This window comes from Pelophylax lessonae, assembly GCF_965119305.1.
Source record: "Pelophylax lessonae genome assembly, chromosome: 4".
Taxonomy (NCBI): Eukaryota; Metazoa; Chordata; class Amphibia; order Anura; family Ranidae; genus Pelophylax; species Pelophylax lessonae.
The window spans coordinates 427803755-427822976 of record NC_138771.1 but is presented as its reverse complement, the minus strand read 5'-3'; the positions used below and the strand labels follow the sequence as shown (position 1 = coordinate 427822976).

The 19222-nt window shown below is 37.3% G+C and overlaps 1 protein-coding gene across 11 annotated transcripts in view; it reads right to left on the bottom strand.

The window, feature by feature from the left end:
• LOC309552109 (protocadherin alpha-C2-like) overlaps window positions 1-19222 on the bottom strand; it is a 426489-nt gene that overhangs the window by 272181 nt on the left and 135086 nt on the right. Inside the window, exon 1 of one of the 11 annotated variants that reach the window (XM_082252903.1) lies at window positions 932-3413. The exons of the other annotated variants lie outside the window; for them this stretch is intronic. Within the exon in view, the coding sequence (XP_082109029.1) occupies window positions 932-3292 (2361 nt within the window). The 5' untranslated portion in view covers window positions 3293-3413. Of the gene's footprint in view, window positions 1-931; window positions 3414-19222 lie in introns of those variants that run through there. 11 annotated transcript variants of the gene reach the window in all.

Sequence of the window (19222 nt, the reverse complement as noted above, 5' to 3'; positions counted from 1 at the left end):
TTACAACTTCTTTGACTCAAAATTTTCAGCAAAATATCTCAAGCAGATAGAGGAGATACGTTTTCACTTGAGACATTTTGGTAAAAACTATTGTTGTCAATTTGACCACTAATTTACCAAAATTTCATTGAAGGCAAAATGTGCAGTTTTATGGCAAATTCAGATTTGAATTGCTTTGTTCAATCATGGTCTTAAAGATAGTGATCCATTTTACTAAAAGGAATCCTTCTACACAGGTTATTGGATCTTAATGATCTACAGAGAATGCCAAGGGTTGGAGTTGATCACAACCCATCAGTTAAAAGAAAGCATTACAATTATTTCAGATAGTATACAAGATCAATGTTGCTAAATTAGCCTCCATCAGATTCGTCAGCATTGACTACTTTTATAAGTATCAGATGACTGTGTCCCCTGCCAGAAGCCAAGTTCAGTATTCCAAAACTATGTCATTGCTGTGTTGTGTAGTGATGTAGTGCAAAGCTTGTCATGAGTACATCAAGCTGCTTGTTCACAGCAATATTTATTGATCACATATAAGCAAAGACTTGGTATACTAAGTTTAACATTTGCCTGAGAAAAGAGTCCCTTAGTGGCTAAAAATATCAATTATATGTAATCATTAAAATATCCTTGTTCAAGCAGCTTTATATGCTTAAGATGAAATATGAAATGTCCAGCTTAATACTAATGGCATATGTATCAGAGCCATTGCAGGACCCTTTATCTCTCTGATTGCATTGCTGTAAAAACAGTACCAGAACTTTTGAAGGCTGAAAATTCTGACAGAGGCTGCAGCAGTGGAATGTAGTGAAGGTAGGGGGCCTATTTTTGTGGGATCAGATCTTCAGTTAATTTGATGTATATTCAAAACATTAGTTTTATTGTTGTAAAACCAGTAGAAAGATAAATATTTTCATAAAAAACTTACCTGATATGAAGCATTAGGCAGGGCCCTTGTTTGGTTTACATTTTCTTCATTGCTTGGCGTTTGAGAGCTATTTGGAGTGAAAACTATTAAGTCACTCTTTCGTTGTAATGAGTTTGAACATACTCTGTATTGAGTTTGTTGAGAGTATACCCAACTACCTCCAGTGTTTGAGCAGATCTTGTAGTTTTCCTTTAGGTCATTCACTTCCTCACTGCATTTTTGCCATCTTAAGACGGTGAAGGCAATTAATGTAATGAGAAATACACTTGATATTACACAGATTGCAGCCACTAAGTAGACATTTGTTTCAGTAAATTCTTCAGTAATTCCTTTAGATTCCTGATTATCATACATAATTTCTTCTCCAGACTCCACCAAAGAGATGACAATTTCTGTAACTGCTGTCATTACTGGCTCTCCATGGTCCTGAGCCACCACTATCAGTCTATATTCTTCAATATCTAAATCTGTAAAGGGACGTTTTAAATCAATTTCTCCTGTGTGCTGAGATATAACAAATGGAAATTTCCCTGAGAGATCCTTCAAGTGGTAGGATAACAAAGCGTTGTATCCAGAATCAGTATCTACTGCTCTTACTTTAGTAACCAAGTGTCCAGGTTGAAGTGTCTTTGGAGTTTTTAATGTCAATGCAGGAAAAAGTGGCATAAAAGAGGGAGCATTGTCATTGATATCCTCAATAAAAATATTCAGAGTAAGATTTGAATTAAGTGGAGGTATACCAGCATCAGTTGCTTTTATGATACACTGGAAATAAGTCACTTGTTCATGGTCAAATGAAACTAAAGCAAATATTTTTCCATTCTCTGGATTCACTGATATATAGGAAGATATGGGGATTGCTTCAACAGTGCTATCACCAATCGAATATGTGATAAAGGAATTTTGCCCAATATCTGGGTCAGATGCTAATGCTGTGTATACATGAGAACCTGGTGGATTGTTTTCTTTGATAAAAATGGTATCATAAGGTTTTTGAAACAATGGAGCATTGTCATTTACATCACTAATATCAATTTTAAGAGTCTTTGAAGCTGACAGTGGGGGTGTTCCCTCATCTCTTGCTACTATTACAACTTCATGCTGAGATTTTATTTCTCGATCCAACTTCCCATTAACAATTAAGGAAAAATCTCCCTTGAATGCTGGGTGTATTTTGAAGAGTGAAGAATCAAGAATGTCACACCTAACTTTTCCATTGAGATCTGAATCTTGATCATGGACACTTATGATGGCAACAGTTGTTCCTTGTGGAGAGTCTTCAGGAACAGGCACAGCAAGTGAAGTTACTGTCATCTTAGGAGGATTGTCATTGACATCTACAACAGTCACTAGAACTTTACAATGTCCAACCAATTGGATATCCCCATTATCAACAGCATCTATTTGTATTTCATACATTTGTACCCATTCAAAATCCACTTCCCCAATAACTTTTAGTTCCCCTGTATGTTTGTCTAAACTAAACACTTTACTGATATCTTCATTTGCTTTTTTACTAAATGTGTATAATACGATTCCATTTTTTCCTTGGTCCGAATCTGTGGCATTTACTTTTATTACCAGTGATCCTTTTGGAGCATTTTCAATCACACTGGCTTGATAAAATGGCTGATTAAATGTTGGAGCATTATCATTAAAATCTTCAACTGTGATAATGATTTCACACCTTCCACTTAATCTTGGCTTGCCACCATCATAAGCTGTAAGTGTTAGATTGTGAACAGACTGCTTTTCCCTGTCTAGAGATTTCTTTAATACAACTTCTAATGATCTGATTTGATTCATGTATTTCTGGAAATCCAGTGCAAAATAATCATTGGCACTGAGCTCATAATTTGTAATAGCATTTGTTCCAAGATCTGGATCAACTGCTCCATCTACATGGAAACGGGATCCTGCAAGCATTACTTCAGAAATTACAAGGTTACTCACAGAGGATGGGAAAGCTGGTATATTGTCATTTATATCTTCTATCTCTACATCCACTCTATACATCTGCACAGGTTTATCCACTATAACCTGCAGAGGAATAATGCACAGCTGTATTCCTGGACAAAGCAGCTCTCTGTCTATAGTCTCTTTAACAAACAGGATTCCATTTTGCAGATTCACCTGGAAACATCCCTTCTCATCTCTAGAGACAACACGTAACATTCTTGAATTAATCTCACCTAAATCCAGTCCCAGATCCTGTGCAATTCTTCCAACAAATGTGCCGTGTTTGGATTCTTCTGGGATGATATAATGCAGCTGATTCAGGACCACATCCAGAGACATTTGGAGCAATAAAAAATGGATCAATCTGTACTTCTCTTGATAACACAGGATTGTGTTGGACATATCTTAGATTCACAGAAGCTGAAGATATTAGTAAGGATGGCATTAACAATTACTAAAGATCCGCAGCTGAGAATAAAGAATCCAGCATAGCCGATGTCTTTACACTAAGATATTCAGCATCAGCAATAGAGAAACGTATTTAGACCTCACCTTCCTGCTATAAGTTGGTGTACAGTGACATCTAGTGCCTAATATTCAAGTTGCACCTAGAGTAACAGCTACTGTAAATTGTAAGTTCATTTTTAAGGTATTTTTTTTTAAGTGTGCAAGTTTAGAAAACATGTAAATTGTTGTATCTTCCAAAAGTTAAAAGGTTGATGAATATAAACAGATGATTATATAGTTATAATATATTTTTAAATGCCTCATAGGTTCCTAGGCCAAATATATGATTATGCTACATAAAGCTAATTTTTAGATTTCACAAACTGTGAAACAGGCAAAACGATGCACCAAAATATTAGTCACCAGAATCTGTGCTCCTCAGAAAATTTTACAAATTTTAAATGTAATAGACTGATAAAACATTTCCAATTTTTAATTTTAAGGTTTAATATGAATGTTTGTTTTTTGCCATGTAAATGGCAGTTTCACATACAGTGAGTATGATCTGGTTGCCTTATGAGGAGTTTATGTGTGATCTCCATTAGCAACTGTAAATAGATGTGCGTGTATATTTATAGATATTCTTATGGGATATTGGGTTTTGTTGTTAATAATAGTTTGATATAAGTTAAATGTACCCAGTTGTGTGAACACAGTTTGCAGGTTTTAGTATAATAAATAATTGATTTACCAATTCCTTTTTGAAGTGCAGGAATGTTAGGTTGGGCTAAACTTGTGTGTCCCTAAAGATGTTCTGCTATTTACTTGTCGTAAACTTGTATGTGAGAAAGGACAACAAAAAGGAACTTTTTGAAGACTTTCTTGGGCTGAGGTAATAATTTAGACCAGGCTGTTTCACTTCTATTGTTATCTCCGCCTCCACTTCAAAAACGCTCTCTTTAGCCCATCTGTTAGGGAATGGACAGTTTGCCCAGGGTATGATCTTACATACCTAATGCCCCATTCAAGTACAAGGAGTTTACCTTGCATATTTAACCACCCCCCCCCCCCCAAAAAGAGGAGGTGCTAGCGAGGGGGTGAGTTATGCTAGAGATGGGGAGGGGGAAATGGTCCAATCCTGGATGAGACACACCCAGAGGGAGGAGAGGGGTAAGATAGCTCCACCAATCAGAATGGCCCCATGCAACTCTCTGAGATATAAGAGTACATTAGTTTAAGTTTTAAACAGAGAAAGCAGAAGGAGACATTGAACTGAAAGGGGACCCCATATCATATTATACCACTGGTAAATATCAGGACATCTCCTAGCACTTATATGTATACATGCTTGTCCTATGTGTTGTCTGTCTTGCTGTTCGTATCTTAATGTTTTGAATATTATACTCTGTATTCGTATATTTATTCGTTCATGATTTTTGTTCCCTTTTCTGTACTATAGATAGATTGCTGTGTATTAGTTTAAGCCTCCTTGCTATTTACCAATACTTTTCTGTTGTTGTGTTAAAGCTTTCACTCATGATCATAGAACTCTTATTAACCCAAATCATATCTGAGATTTAAATTAAATCTCAAAATATAAGTTACGGGTAAAAATATTTTAAAAAACATTTACACAAATGTGCTTCACCATTTCTTAAAAGCAAACATATTGTCAGACACCATTTACACATACTGTATGTACAATATATAACACGTTTACAGAACTTGTGTAACGTGTCATACAGCTACATATATTCTTAATTGCTAATGTAGCATTAAACAATTACAAATGTAATAAATATAAAAAATACAACACTCTGAATAATCTAACTATTTTTTAATAAGACATTGAAATTCTAGTTTTATGCTTCTGACTGCAGTGCAGTATTATCAACTTTATTTCCTGACAGTGAGATGTATCTGTTTCTTTTCCTAATATCTTATTTGCTTTGTTATATGGATTTAAGGAGGATTTTTTAAATATGTTGTCTTTATTTACACTTAGTGTTACTGTGTGCTATTTATATGTTAGAATTCAGGCCACCCAAAACAATCAGTAATGTTTTCTATTGTTAAGTGAGGTAAATATGGAATTTTTGGTTACAAATATTTTATAATTATGCTTTCCACTAGCAGCTGGAGTGTCAGACTGCTCTTCATTTCACTATTTACCAGGCTGATTGTATGCTCCATTTTATAAAATCAAATTGTTTACAAACCTCAGTGAAAGTCCAAACTTAATTCTAGAAAAAGCTGAATAAGTCAAGGTTCTAAAATATACCACTTCTTCTCCTGTTGCTCTACTATGTATGGATTTATATTGAATTTCAATTAAAGAGATTCAGACTGAAAGCAGCTACTGCTGTGCTCCGTCTTTTGAAACTCAGAATGCATTGCAATGTCATTTTCTTAATAAAGTATGCACTTTTTTTTTTTTAATATATCAATACCTAAAAAAGAAATTAAAAAAAACATAAATATAAGAACATAAAAACTATATAAAACTTGCTTTTACTTTAAAATGAATTGGTCACAGTAGAAGTATTAGACCTGCCATGATATTTGATTGACCATCATCCTCATCTTTGCTTAACCACTTCTGGACTGGAAGGATTTGCCCCCTTAATGACCAGGCCATATTTTGCAATTCGGCACTGCGTTACTTTAATGGACAATTGTGCGGTCATGCGATGCTGTACCTAAATTAAATTGATGTCATTTTTTCCCACAAATAGAGCTTTCTTTTGGTGGTACTTGATCACCTGTGCGATTTTTATTTTTTGTGCTATAAAAAAAAACCGACAATTCTGAAAAAAAAAACAATATTTTTCACATTCTGCTATATAACATTCCCCAAAAAAATGTAATTAACATTTTAGGCCAATTTATTTTCTACTACATATTTTTGTTAAAAACAAATTGCAAAAAGCGTACTTTGATTGGTTTGCGCAAAAGTCATTGTGTCTTCTAACTACGGGAAAGATTTATGTCATTTTTATTGTTTTTTTCTTAACTAGTAATGGCTGCGATCTGTGATTTTTTTGTGGGGCTGCGACAGATCGGACCCCTGACTTTAATTTTTGACACTTTTGGGGAGACCGGTGACATTACTACAGTAATCAGTGCTAAAAATATGCACTCTTACTGTAATAATGACACTGGCCGGGAAGGGTTTCACACTGTGGGTGATCAAGGGGTTAAATATGTACCTAGGGGCGTGTTTCTAACTGTGGGGGCGTGGCTTGGTAAATTATAACAGAAACCTGTGTTCCTATATAGAAGGATCACAGGAGCTCTGTGATCATTCCAGGGAGAAGAACGGTCAGCTGTGTTTACAACAGCTGACCATTCTTCTCTCTCAGCGGGGAACAATCATGGGTGTCAGGCGGCAATCAGAGCCAGCGGCCCCGTGCATCGGCTTACCCACTGACGAGCAGGGGGTGGGAGCATGCCGCCGGCGGTGCATGCTCACCCCCTAGCTGCCTGCGCGTGACCGGCGTATACCTACGTCGGTTTGCACAGGAGCGGCTGCCCGCCGCAGCTATCATAAAGTGGTTAAACACTCGTGGAGTCTATGACTCATAACACGCATGCACATATTAGCATTCTTTTTTATTATATACATTTTATTATTTTACATTATACTTGTTACACACTTTAATTCTAAATTTGAAACAAATTCCAAAAGAAAAAAAAACATATCCATAGTAAAAAAGAATTCCATCATTCTTATAATCCTAACAAACACAAGCATAATAAATACCACCCACCCATCTCCTCCTCTCACTTCCTTTGTCCGATCCTTGTTCTCGTCCCTCCTATATTCTTCACATTCCCCTTTCTACTCCCTTTTTCACACACCTTCCATTTCCACATATTTTTTTTACCTTTGAACTTCTTCCAATCTTTCCACATTTTCTGAAAATGTTCTAATTTATCTTTCTTCTCTATAATACAACTCATCCAGATTATAAATGTTATTTACCTGCCTTATCCAGTCTCTTACCTTGGGACATTGTGGTACCTGCCAAAACTTAGGGATAAGATATTTTGCAGCATTTATTAACCACCTCAATACTGGGCACTTAAACCCCCTTCCTTCCCAGACCAATTTTCAGCTTTTAGCGCTGTTGCATTTTGAATGACAATTGCGCGGTCATGCAACGCTGTACCTAAACCAAATTTATGTCATTTTTTCCCCACAAATAGAGCATTCTTTTGGTGGTATTTGATCACTGCCAGGTTTTTTCTTTTTTGGTGCACAAATAAAAAAATACAGAAAAGTTTGAAAAAAAAAAAAGTTTTTTTGTTTAGGTTATAAAATTTTGTGAATAGATACGTTTTTTCCTGCACTGATAAGCACTGATGACGCCGCACTGACAGGCACTGATGAGGAGACACTGATTGGGTGGCACTGATGGGGTGGCACTGATATGCAGCACTGATGGGCACTGATAGGTAACACTGATATGCAGCACTGATGGGCACTGATATGTGGCACTGATAGATAGCACTGATATGAAGCATTGGTGGGCACTGATATGCAGCGCTGATGGGCACTGATAGGCAGCACTGATGGGCACTGATCGGCGGCACTGATGGGCACTGATGGGCACTGATAGGTGGCACTGATGGACGGCACTGATTGGCACTGATGGACGGCACTGATTGGCACTGATGGGGGGCACTGATGGGCACTGATGGGCAGCACTGGTGGGCAATAATGGGCACTGGTGGGCAGCACTGGTGGATGGCAATAATGGGCAGCACTGATATATGGCATTGGTGGGCAGCACTGATAGGAAGGCACCACTGGCAGGCTGTTTGCCATCCCTGGTGGCCATGGTGGGCATCCCTGGTGGTCATGGGTGGGCATCCCTGGTGGCTCTAGTGGCACCCCACCCCCCCCCCCAGGGCTGCACTGGTAATCAATGTTCTGATTACCAGCACAGACCCCCCCTGTGATCAGTGAGTACTTAGAAATACTCACTGATCACCCCAGCTCCAGTATCGATCCTCTTCTTCTCCTCTCCTGACACGATCTGTCAGGGAGGAGAAGAGATTGAAGCCGTTACAACGGCTGTATTTACATTGCATGACGGCTGTGATTGGACACAGCCGTCATGTGATCAGGAGGGCCAATCACAGGGCCCTCCTGACGCATCTTGTTGCGCTGTGTCCGAGGGACACAGGCACATCGAGATCGCGCCGCTGCGCGTGCACGCGCCGGCGCGATCTCGCTCCTTCTGAAGGACGTTCCGGAACGTCCATTCAGAAGGACGAGACTCCCACCCGGCCGTATATCTACAATGGCCCGGGTGGGAGGTGGTTAAATGAGGTATCACCTTATTTTTATATTGTTTTATTGTTAATTTGGTGTAATGGAATAGAAAAGTTTCCGGCCTATTCAGCAAATTATCTCCCGTTATTTCCCTAATTACTTGTGTTATTCCCTCCCAGAATTTATATATGATTTGGCACTCCCACCAGATATGTAACATATTCCCCTTCATCCCGCATCCTCACCAACAAAGTGACGATTTTTTGGGTTGATAGATATTTGCTATACTAGGAGTTATATACCATCTTGCCAAGCACTTATAATTAATTTCCCTCGTTTTTATATCTATTGCTGTCTCATATGTTAAACTCACTATTTTCTCCTTTTCTTCCTCATTCCATTTTACATTGAGTTTCGCTTCCCACTTTTCCAAGTATGGCGGTTCCACAGGGTCAGCCATTCTAGTAAGGTACTTTATATCTGAACAATGCTTCGGGGTGTTTTTTGAACTCAATATTTTTTTAAAAGGCGTTAAATTTTCTCCAGATCTTATTGGGTGAGGCAACGTTTTATAAAATGTGTAAATGGATAGTATCTCTAAATATCTATTGACAAAATATTTTTTTTACATCTTATTTCATCAAACGTGTATATTTCCCCTCTTTTCATAATATCCCTTAACTGTACTTTTTTAATCCTTTATGCAGTTGCATCATAGTTGCTTTCCCAGGAAAGTTTATTTTCCTTTTTTCCCTTTCCTTTTTTTCTTTTTGAAAACTTTAGATTTCATGAAAGAAGAGAGAAAGAGGATCTCTCAAATAGAGAATAAGGAATCTTCAATATCATGCAAAAAAGGAGATACCCTCCCCCACTATCCCCCTCCACCCTCCTCCCTTCCCATTCCCTTCTCCCCTTTCCACATTCTCCCAAATTACTTCCCCTTCCTCCCCCCACCCCCCATACCAATTTGGTCTCCAACTGACCATAGATACGAAGGGGAAACCATTTGTCTTCCCTCCACTATTGACTCCATAAACCAAGGCTCTGACTCTGTTCATAAACGCCCACTGGACCTCTCCCCTCTAACCAGAGGGATAGGGTCCAGAGTGCCAAGTGGTCAAACAGCTTTTTCTTTTCTTTTTTTTTTCTTATTTGGCATAGTCTCCCCTTAGCTATTCCCTCTTACATGGATTTTACCCCTTCAACCTATTTAAACACTTATTACCCTTCCCCTCCCTTAATCTTTACCCTCCCCCCTCCCTCCACTCCCAAATATTAACCACATTTGTAATATTATTCTTGTTAAGTTATTTCTCATCTCTCTTTAAAGATCTAATTTTCTAAGTTTAGAAGGGGCCTTTTGCCATCTTTTCCCATTCTTCTTTGGTCCTTTTTCATTCCATCCTGGAAGCTCTGGTACTTGCAAGTCCAGTCTATTACAGAACTCTGTCAGCTCTTCTGGGAACCTTAACCTTGCTGAATGTCCATCTTTCTGCCCAATGAGACATACTGGAAACCCCCAGCTATATTTCACATTTTTTATCCTCATCTGTTCAAGAAGCGGTTTCAAAAGTCTTCTCCTGCTTAAAGTCTCAGGGGAAAGGTCTGTAAATATGTGCAGATTTTCTGCTTCATAATCCAACACTGTTAGTCCTTTCATTTTCTCCAAGATCTGTTCTTTTTCTTCATAACATTGAAATCTGGCGATTGTATCTCTGGGAGCTTCTGCTGCAATGTTTTGGGGTTTCCTAATCCTATGTACCCTTTCTATTTTCAATAGAGGTTCTATTGGTCGACCCAGCAAAGGATTAAAAACTTTGCTTATCTTAACCACTTAAGCCCCGGAAGATTTTACCCCCATTCCGACCAGGGGGTATTTTGCGATTCGGCACTGCGTGACTTTAACGGACAATTGCGCGGTCGTGCGACACTGTACCTAAACGAATTTGGCGTCCTTTTTTTCCCACAAACAGAGCTTTCTTTTGGTGGTATTTGATCACCTGTGCGATTTTTTGATCACGCGCTATAAACAAAAAAAGAGCGTCAATTTTGCAAAAATAACAATATTTTTCACATTTTTTTATATGAAATTCCCCCCAAAAAAAATGTAAAAATCAAAATTTTTTAACATTTTCGGCCAATTTGTTTTATGCTACCTATGTTTGGTAAAAAAAATCGCAAAAAGCGTATTTTGATTGGTTTGCGCAAAAGTTATCGCGTTTACTAACAAAGGGAAAGATTTTTGTCATTTTTGTTGTTTTTTTTTTTAACGCGTAATGGCGGCGATCTGCGATTTTTTTGCGGTACTGCGACATTGCGGCGGACAGATCGGACCCTTGACTGACATTTTTGACACTTTTGGGGTTACCAGTGACATTTCTACAGTAATCAGTGCTATATATATGCACTGTTACTGTAAAAATACACTGGTAGTGAAGGGGTTAACATTATTTGGGAGGGAGGGGATGTGTGTGTCCCTAGGGGCGTGCTTTCTACTGTGATTGGCTGTGGCTTCAGCTGTAAGGACACTGATCAACGGATCTACATAGTAGATCCATGTGATCAGTGTCTTTGCAGCGAGGAGAATGACAGGCAGCTTGTTTACACAATGGCCGGCGGACATCGGGTCCGCTGGTCACACATGCGGGGGGGTCCGTGACCACACGGGAGCGCACCTTCGGGGGCGCGCGCTCGCTCCCTAGACCCTCACAAGCAAGCAACGTAGCCCTACGTTAGTTTGCCTGTGAGGGGCTGACCGCCGACGTAGATAGTCGTGCGGCGGTCGGCAAGTGGTTAATCCTCAGATCTTCTCTTTCTTCTTTTGGTAGATCTCGAATCCTTAAGTTTTGTCTCCTGTTCCAGTTTTCCCGGTCTTCAGCTTTGTAGGATAGTAATTTTTGTTCCATTTGTAGTTTTTTCACTTGATCTTTCAATTCTGCAATTTCTTCTTCCTGGATTTCCATTTTTTCCTCTGTTTTCTCCAACTGAACCAACATCTGCCCCAAATTTTCATGCAGCATAGACATTTTTTTTTTAAATAGTATCCTCCAATTTTTTAAACATCTCAGATATTTAATTTTTGGTTGGAAACTGGGTATTTAAATTTAGTTCTTCTATCCTACTTGCTTCCACCTCACTTTTTAAACCAGTCTCCTCTGTTGTTTGATTTGAGGGTTCTCCCATAGATTGTCTTATCTGCTTTTCATCTGGGCCACCTGATTTCCTCTTATGTTTAACCCCTTGTTGCTTTTCAGTTCCTGGTTTCTTAGGGCTCCCTTCTTGGGTCAGATATTTCTTAAAAGTTCCTGTATTTACTTAGGGGTTTTACCTTTTGTTTTCATACTTATATTGGAACACATGAGTTTCATCTCTATAGAAAAGAGGAAACAGTCTTCCATGGCCACATTGCTATGCAAGTTTTTAGCAGTTATTCACAATTTACTTATGCTTTGGACTTGGCTTTGCAGATTATAGTTTGGAATCTACTCTTCCAAATATTTGATCTGCTCTGCAGACCTTCCTTTGCTTAATTTTAGTCCAGACCCGCTATAAGAGTGTAAGAATTCAAGGCTCAACACGGATCCCCAGGGGAGCACAGGGCTATGACCATGGACAAAAATACACAAGGCTAGTATCCCTTTTAGTCAAACATCCCTTCTAACCAATTTGCTCACTTTTTCAGCTAGTGGGCTACTGGGCTGTGAATTGGGATGTGAGTTTTAAGATCTGTGAGTCTGTGAGACTATGAGATTGTGAGACTATATGCACTGATATATTTGTGAAGTTTTTTAAGAGCTTCCAACTCCTTATAATCTCCTTGTTCACTCCTTTTTTCACTCTGATGTATATTTTCCACACTTTATTTTCTGGTTTAAGAATAAATAAACACATAAAGGCTGTGCAAAGGCTATGTATTAGAAACTTGTGTCAACTTGTCACCTTGTAACAAATTATAATAGTAACTTGTAACCTGCAACTTGTAAATCGTTACTTGTAACAGATTGTAACAGATTGTGATGTTGCCTCTGAATTTAGAGTTCATCTGATCCTCAGTCCCCCACACATTTTCAGAGCAAACAAGCAAAGATAACATGTAACAATGCAGCAATAGAACTGTCTACTGACCACTGACACAGCTTTTCACCTGCCTGTAGCCTGTATCCAGCACCCTGCAGCTGAAGTGTCCAGCCATCTTCACTGCTCACTCTCTGCTCCTCTCATTTCCCATCCGTTCTCTGTTATCTCACAGCCTTCACAGCCTTGCCTTCACTGCATCCACTGCTGAGACTTCTCTCCATTACCTCCTCCTCTCATAACGCTCCTCTAAGATTCAAGGTCTCATCAAAGGTGAGTCATGGCTCCACACTAAGGATTCCCCAAAAAAATCCTCTTCTCACCGTTACATGATTATGTTCCCCAGCCAGCCATTCCTCTCCATGAGAAAGGGGATTGCATCTAGCCATGCATTACCATGTGCTGCTCCTGTCGGGCATCCCTTGGATTTACTAGCGGGCGCTCTCTGCACGCGCCATGTTCAGGCCACTCCCTCTGCACATATTAGCATTCTGAACAAATCAGAAATGGAAGCACTCATACAGTATTAATATCCTGGCAGTTTCACCTTAAGTAGCTTTGTGTACTTATAAGCCAAATGTAGCCAAATATGTTCATTCTAAACTTAATGAGATGGAGGGACAAATAAAAGTGTATACTTGTCAAAATGTATTGTGTTGCCTTATGAGTTTAGGCGTAATCTCCCTTGGCGTGTTGTGATGATGAGGAGTTATGTATAAATCTCCTATAATAATTGTAAATAGATGGATGTAAATATTTATTTTTCAAGATATTGAGTATTGATTTCAAACGGATAAGTATGTTTGAAATGCATGCCTGGGCTACCTGGGAGGGGTCTGCTATTTACACTGATAAACAAACTGTAGTACAGCCCCGTAATTATGTTCCTTTTCCCCAGACATTACGGGGCCAGAAAATAATTGATAATCTTCCATGACAGGTCATTCCTTTATCTCGCCTTCTACTTCAAAGACTGTCCCTTTAGATATGTAATGAAGTTGGTTGGCTGTCCAAGGATGGACCATTTGGCCCAGGTGACGACCTAGCATGATTAATCCCCCCCCAGAGAGGAGGGCTATCGAGAGGCTGAGTTATGCTAAATATAGGGTATGGGGCAATTTGCCCAATCCTGAATAATATACGCCCAAAGGGAGGAGAAGGTTAAGATTGCTACACCAATCAGAATGGCTCTGAGCAAGGCGAGATGGGTCTATATTAATATAGGTGAGGAGAGAGATCACTCTCTTGCAAGCAGACTAGGATGAAGACTATACTTCTCACACTTAGAATAATGTATACATGCTTTTTCTCTTTAGTGTTTGAATACACACTGCAGGCATCATGCCTGAAGTGAAAAGGTAACTTAACTCCATGCTCAATACGTACATGGTATTGTAAATAGGGCTATTGTGGGTAATTTGTAAATAACATTGAAAGCCAAGGGATCTGTACTAATGTGTTGTAAATACTGTTTAGTGTGTAATTTGTATATATATATATATATATATATATATATATATATATATATATATATATATATATATATATATATATATATATATATATATATATTATGTAACCCATTCAATAAATGTGTATTGCTGATTGAACTACCTCTTTTGTGTAAAGATCTCTCTGGATCTAGATGTGTATAGGTGCATGCTACTAAAATAATTGGGGTGTATGCACAGGTAGACAGAACAAAAGGCAACAATTGTATACTTGTCTTCACTATTTCTTTGTAAACCATTCTAGCATTTCACCACACAAATATAAAATTAACTGCAATACAGTTATACCCTCAGTGCTGGTTCTCTATTATTCTTCTTTGTGAAGAAATGGTGCATGCGTGTGAAATGCAATTAGTCAAACAGTGTTTGAATATTTTAAATTGAATAAAATGTATAAATAAATCAATTAAAGCTAAGTTCACACCTATGCGTGTGGCTGCGATTGTGGGAATCGCCATCTGTCCCTGCACCCACAACCACCCACAGCCAAATTGTGCTGCTATTAGGAGACTCGCGGGGCTGCCATTCATTCTGAATGCCCCCCGATGCTTCCCAGCATGCAGCACATTTGTTGGTGCAGGAACCACAGGGAAGTCACATGGTCAAAAAGACCATGCAATTTCCCTGCTGCCACATTTTTGAAAAGGTGCATGCACCTTTTTTGTGGAAATGCAGGCACAACAGCCCATTCATTTCAATAGGCTGCCATGCCTAGGCAAACTCATCCCGCACAAAATTTAGATTAGATTATATATCTAAAAAACTTAATTTAGGTGATGAATATAATTGCATAAATCTCCAATAAATTATGTATAATGCAAAAAACAAAACCTAAAATGAATGGAAAATGCTGTCCTTTTACGTAAATACTCATAATAGTAGAAAATAAGGCTTAGGATATGAAGGAGGAGGTGAGGAACTGAAGTAAAGGACCTTCCCCACATGCCATATACATATACACCAATTCTAAAAATTTATTGTTTCAGGTCTGGGACCGGAAGAAAAAAAAAATCACAAATCCCATGAATAATGTTTTAGTAGATTGTTGTTACATATAACAAAAATAATTGCATTGTCCAAAAAAAAAAAGCATTCTTCAGGATAAGGGGGTATATAGCATGAAGGAGAGGACACTAATAAATGCAATGATTAGTTCAATTGATTCAAAATATTAACTTGAAGCTCTGTTCAAGTAGTATAGCAATCAATGGCATGAACCTGACCTTTTAAGGTAAACATATGAAGGATATGAAACAAAGGTGTCATGTAATAATTACATATGCAACCTTCAAATAAGGATGAAAACTTAATGTGAAATTTACAACTTGAGATTTGGATGTTTTATATGATCTTGGTGACTGGGAATATTATAGACTTTCTTTCTCAGAAATACATATTCATCACAATGTATCTTGTCATCTACTAACTAATAAACTATTAAAGATGAAGGGTTAATTTATAGTTTCCAGACATTTTCATAAACCAGACATAACCAAAGGTAATCAGCTATGTACACAGGATACAGGGTTGACTTCTGTAAATCGAAACAAAAGTAAATATATTTATGTTTATATATTTTATAAACAGAAAAAAAAAATATATATATATATAGAGAGAGACAGAGACAGAGAAAGTATCATAGTGTAATTTACCAACTGTATGATATTGACCAAATAAAAAAATCAAAAAGGACATCCTTGTTGTAAGTGAAGCCAGCTGCAGAAATCACATGAATATTACATTTACCAATAGACCAAATATTCATCCTATCAGTATTAACTGTCAAAGTTTCAGCATATTTCAGATCATATCATTGTTAAAGCAGAACAAAACCCTCCTATCCTTAAAGCTAGGTTCCACACCTTAGCATTTTTTGTGACCCACGTTCAAATAAATAGGCTGCTGTGCCTGCATTCACACAAAAAATAAAAAAAGGTTCAGACACCTTTTCAAAAATGTAGCCACAGGTGAAATCACATGTTTTTTGACTATGTGACTTCCCTGCAATTTCCGCAAACAAGCTGCTGGCTGAGATGCGTGGGGATGCCATTCAGAGAGCAGCGCGTTTTCACTCTGGGCGGTTGCAAGTGAAGCGTTACAGCCAAGGAAGCTGCCATCTGAACTCGATTGGCAGTGGCGTTTTAAATGTGTACATGATACCAGCCATTTCATAGCTTGAAAGCTTGACACCTCAATTAAGAGCATAAGCAACTGTTACAGATGCCACTCACAGCAAGCCTTTAATGTCACTGTTTTGGATAACAGTTAAATTGATGGATTTGATTTCCACTTTAGTCTATTGGTTAACAGTTTTAAAGTGCCAGACTAAGAAGTTTTATTTCATATTCATTAATTAATATTAATATTATTATAGCTTATTAGATAGATAGATAGATAGATAGATAGATAGATAGATAGATAGATAGATAGATAGATAGATAGATAGATAGATAGATAGATAGATAGATAGATAGATAGATAGATAGATAGATAGATAGATAGATAGATAGATAGATAGATAGATAGATAGATAGATAGATAGATAGATAGATAGATAGATAGATTATAGATAGATAGATAGATAGATAGATAGATAGATAGATAGATAGATAGATAGATAGATAGATAGATAGATAGATAGATAGATAGATAGATAGATAGATAGATAGATAGATAGATAGATAGATAGATAGATTCAATAATAATTTAACAATTGAAATCAAACAATGGAATTTCAGCAGGATCATCATATTTATGTTTTTGGTAATAAGGAGTCAACACTTATTCTGTGAGTCATGAACATATTTAGAAGCCAACATTAAATACAACTGCTACAATATATTACATTTTTAAACCCAATTTATTTACTTTTTTAGGCTTTTTTACCTCTGTTAACACCTGGTGATCTAGTCGATGACACCCCCCCCCCCCCAAACCCAATGCTCTCATTCAGACATCTTTTGGGTTTTCCTTCCGGTCCATTTTTTAAAGCCTTTTAATTCCTCTCAGCTGTTTAGAATTTCTAGCAATTTCCTTATTTTTGATAAATCCCTGATATTAATATTGATAAATTAAGCAAAGATAAAAATGGCTGTGAAATATAATAAACATCCTATGTTTTGTAAGTTTAGGGTTTTCTTTGTAAATAGAATGATAATTTTTTGGGTTTCACATATTTTCAAGAAACATGTTGGTGGTGAGGGGGCAATGAGGTTTTTGGGCATTGTGAAATGTTTTGTTATGGAAGAGGCAATAATTTATCTTTTAGAGCTAAATGATAATTGACATAAAGATTGTATATATAGAATACCTTTTCTTACTGCATGTCCTCCATGGGTGTTTGTCTATGCTCAATAGTGTATGAAATTGTGTGAGTATGTGCCTGAACTTCTCCACATCTATATAAAGAAAAGTATATGCAAAATAAATGGCCCTGCTTTTTTTTTGTTAGTGAACACTAGATGTGGTTTTATTTTTACATATTTTTGCATTGTTGTGTGCATTTAAAAATCATAAGATAAACATTTTTAAAGCCTATGTGCGCCAGTGTCCGCTGGGTGCATGTAGGGTGTATAGTAAATACTTTAAGGATATAATATGGTTGTTGGTGCATGACTGATATTTTGGTATACATGCATGTCCATGTAAATAATGCACTGTGATCTAATATCCAATCCTTAAGAAACATATTGACTCTGATTTACTTTAGAATTTTTGATTTGTAAAGTTAGTGGGATTAAACAACATAAAAAAATGTATTTTGCAAAGAATACATAATCACTTATAATGAAATTTTACCAAATGTGATTAGATGATTGAAGTCAGCACACTTTTAACTCATTACCTAAGTGAAAATAACCTTTGCAAAGAAAAAAATCACTTAGTTTAGTAATTCAGCTCCAATGCTATGATTTGATATTCTGACCAGGTGCTTACAAGTAAGTAATCTATTTAGCTGCAACCTTTACTGTTTTCTAGGAAAAATATTCAACTTCAATTCAAACAATAATAAATATTGCTCAACCACTTAACCTCACTGAGACCAAATCACTCAAACGTAATATAGTAGTGTCACTGGTTACCCTTGTCAATAACTCAGTGACAAACTTGTCTACCTAATCACTTCTACATTTAACCACTTCCATACAGAGCAGTTAGACCCCCCTTCCTGCCCAGACCAATTTTCAGCTTTCAGCACTCTCACACTTTGAATGACAATTGCTCAGTCATGCTACACTGTAACCAAACAACATTTTTATCATTTTTTTCACACAAATAGAGCTTTCTTTTGGTGGTATTTGATCACAACTGGGGTTTTTTTTTCATGATATAAGCAAAAAAAGAGCAAAAATTTTGCAAAAAAAACACTTTTTTTTAGTTTCTATTATAAAATTTTGCAAAAAATTAATTTTTCTTCATACATTTGGGCCAAAATTTATACTGCTACATATGTCTGGTAAAATTGACCCAAATTAGTGTATATTATTTAGTCTGTGTGAAAGTTATTGAGTCTAGAAGCTATGGTACCAATTACTGAAAATTTATCACACCAGATGTACTGATGGCCTATCTCCTTTCTTGAGACCCTGAAATGTCAGGACAGTACAAATACCCCCCAAATGACCCCTTTTTGTAAAGTAGACAGTCCAAGGTATTTAGTAAGAGGCATGGTGAGTTTTTTGAAGTTATAATTTTTTCCCACAATTCTTGGGAAAATGAAGAAAAAATTTTTTTTTCTTTTTTTTCCCAAAACGTTGTCAATTTATAAGCTATTTCTAACACATAGCATGTACACAGCAAAAAAAAACACCCCAAAATTCATTCTGCTACTCCTTCTGAGTATGGTGATACCACATGTGTGAGACTTTTACACAGCCTGGCCACAAAAAGAGACTCCACGTCCAAGTAGCACCATAAGGCGTTTTAGGAGCATAAATACACATAAAACTTTCTTACTACCTATCACACTTTTCAAGGCCCTAGAGCACCAATACAATGGAAAAGTCCACAAAATGACCC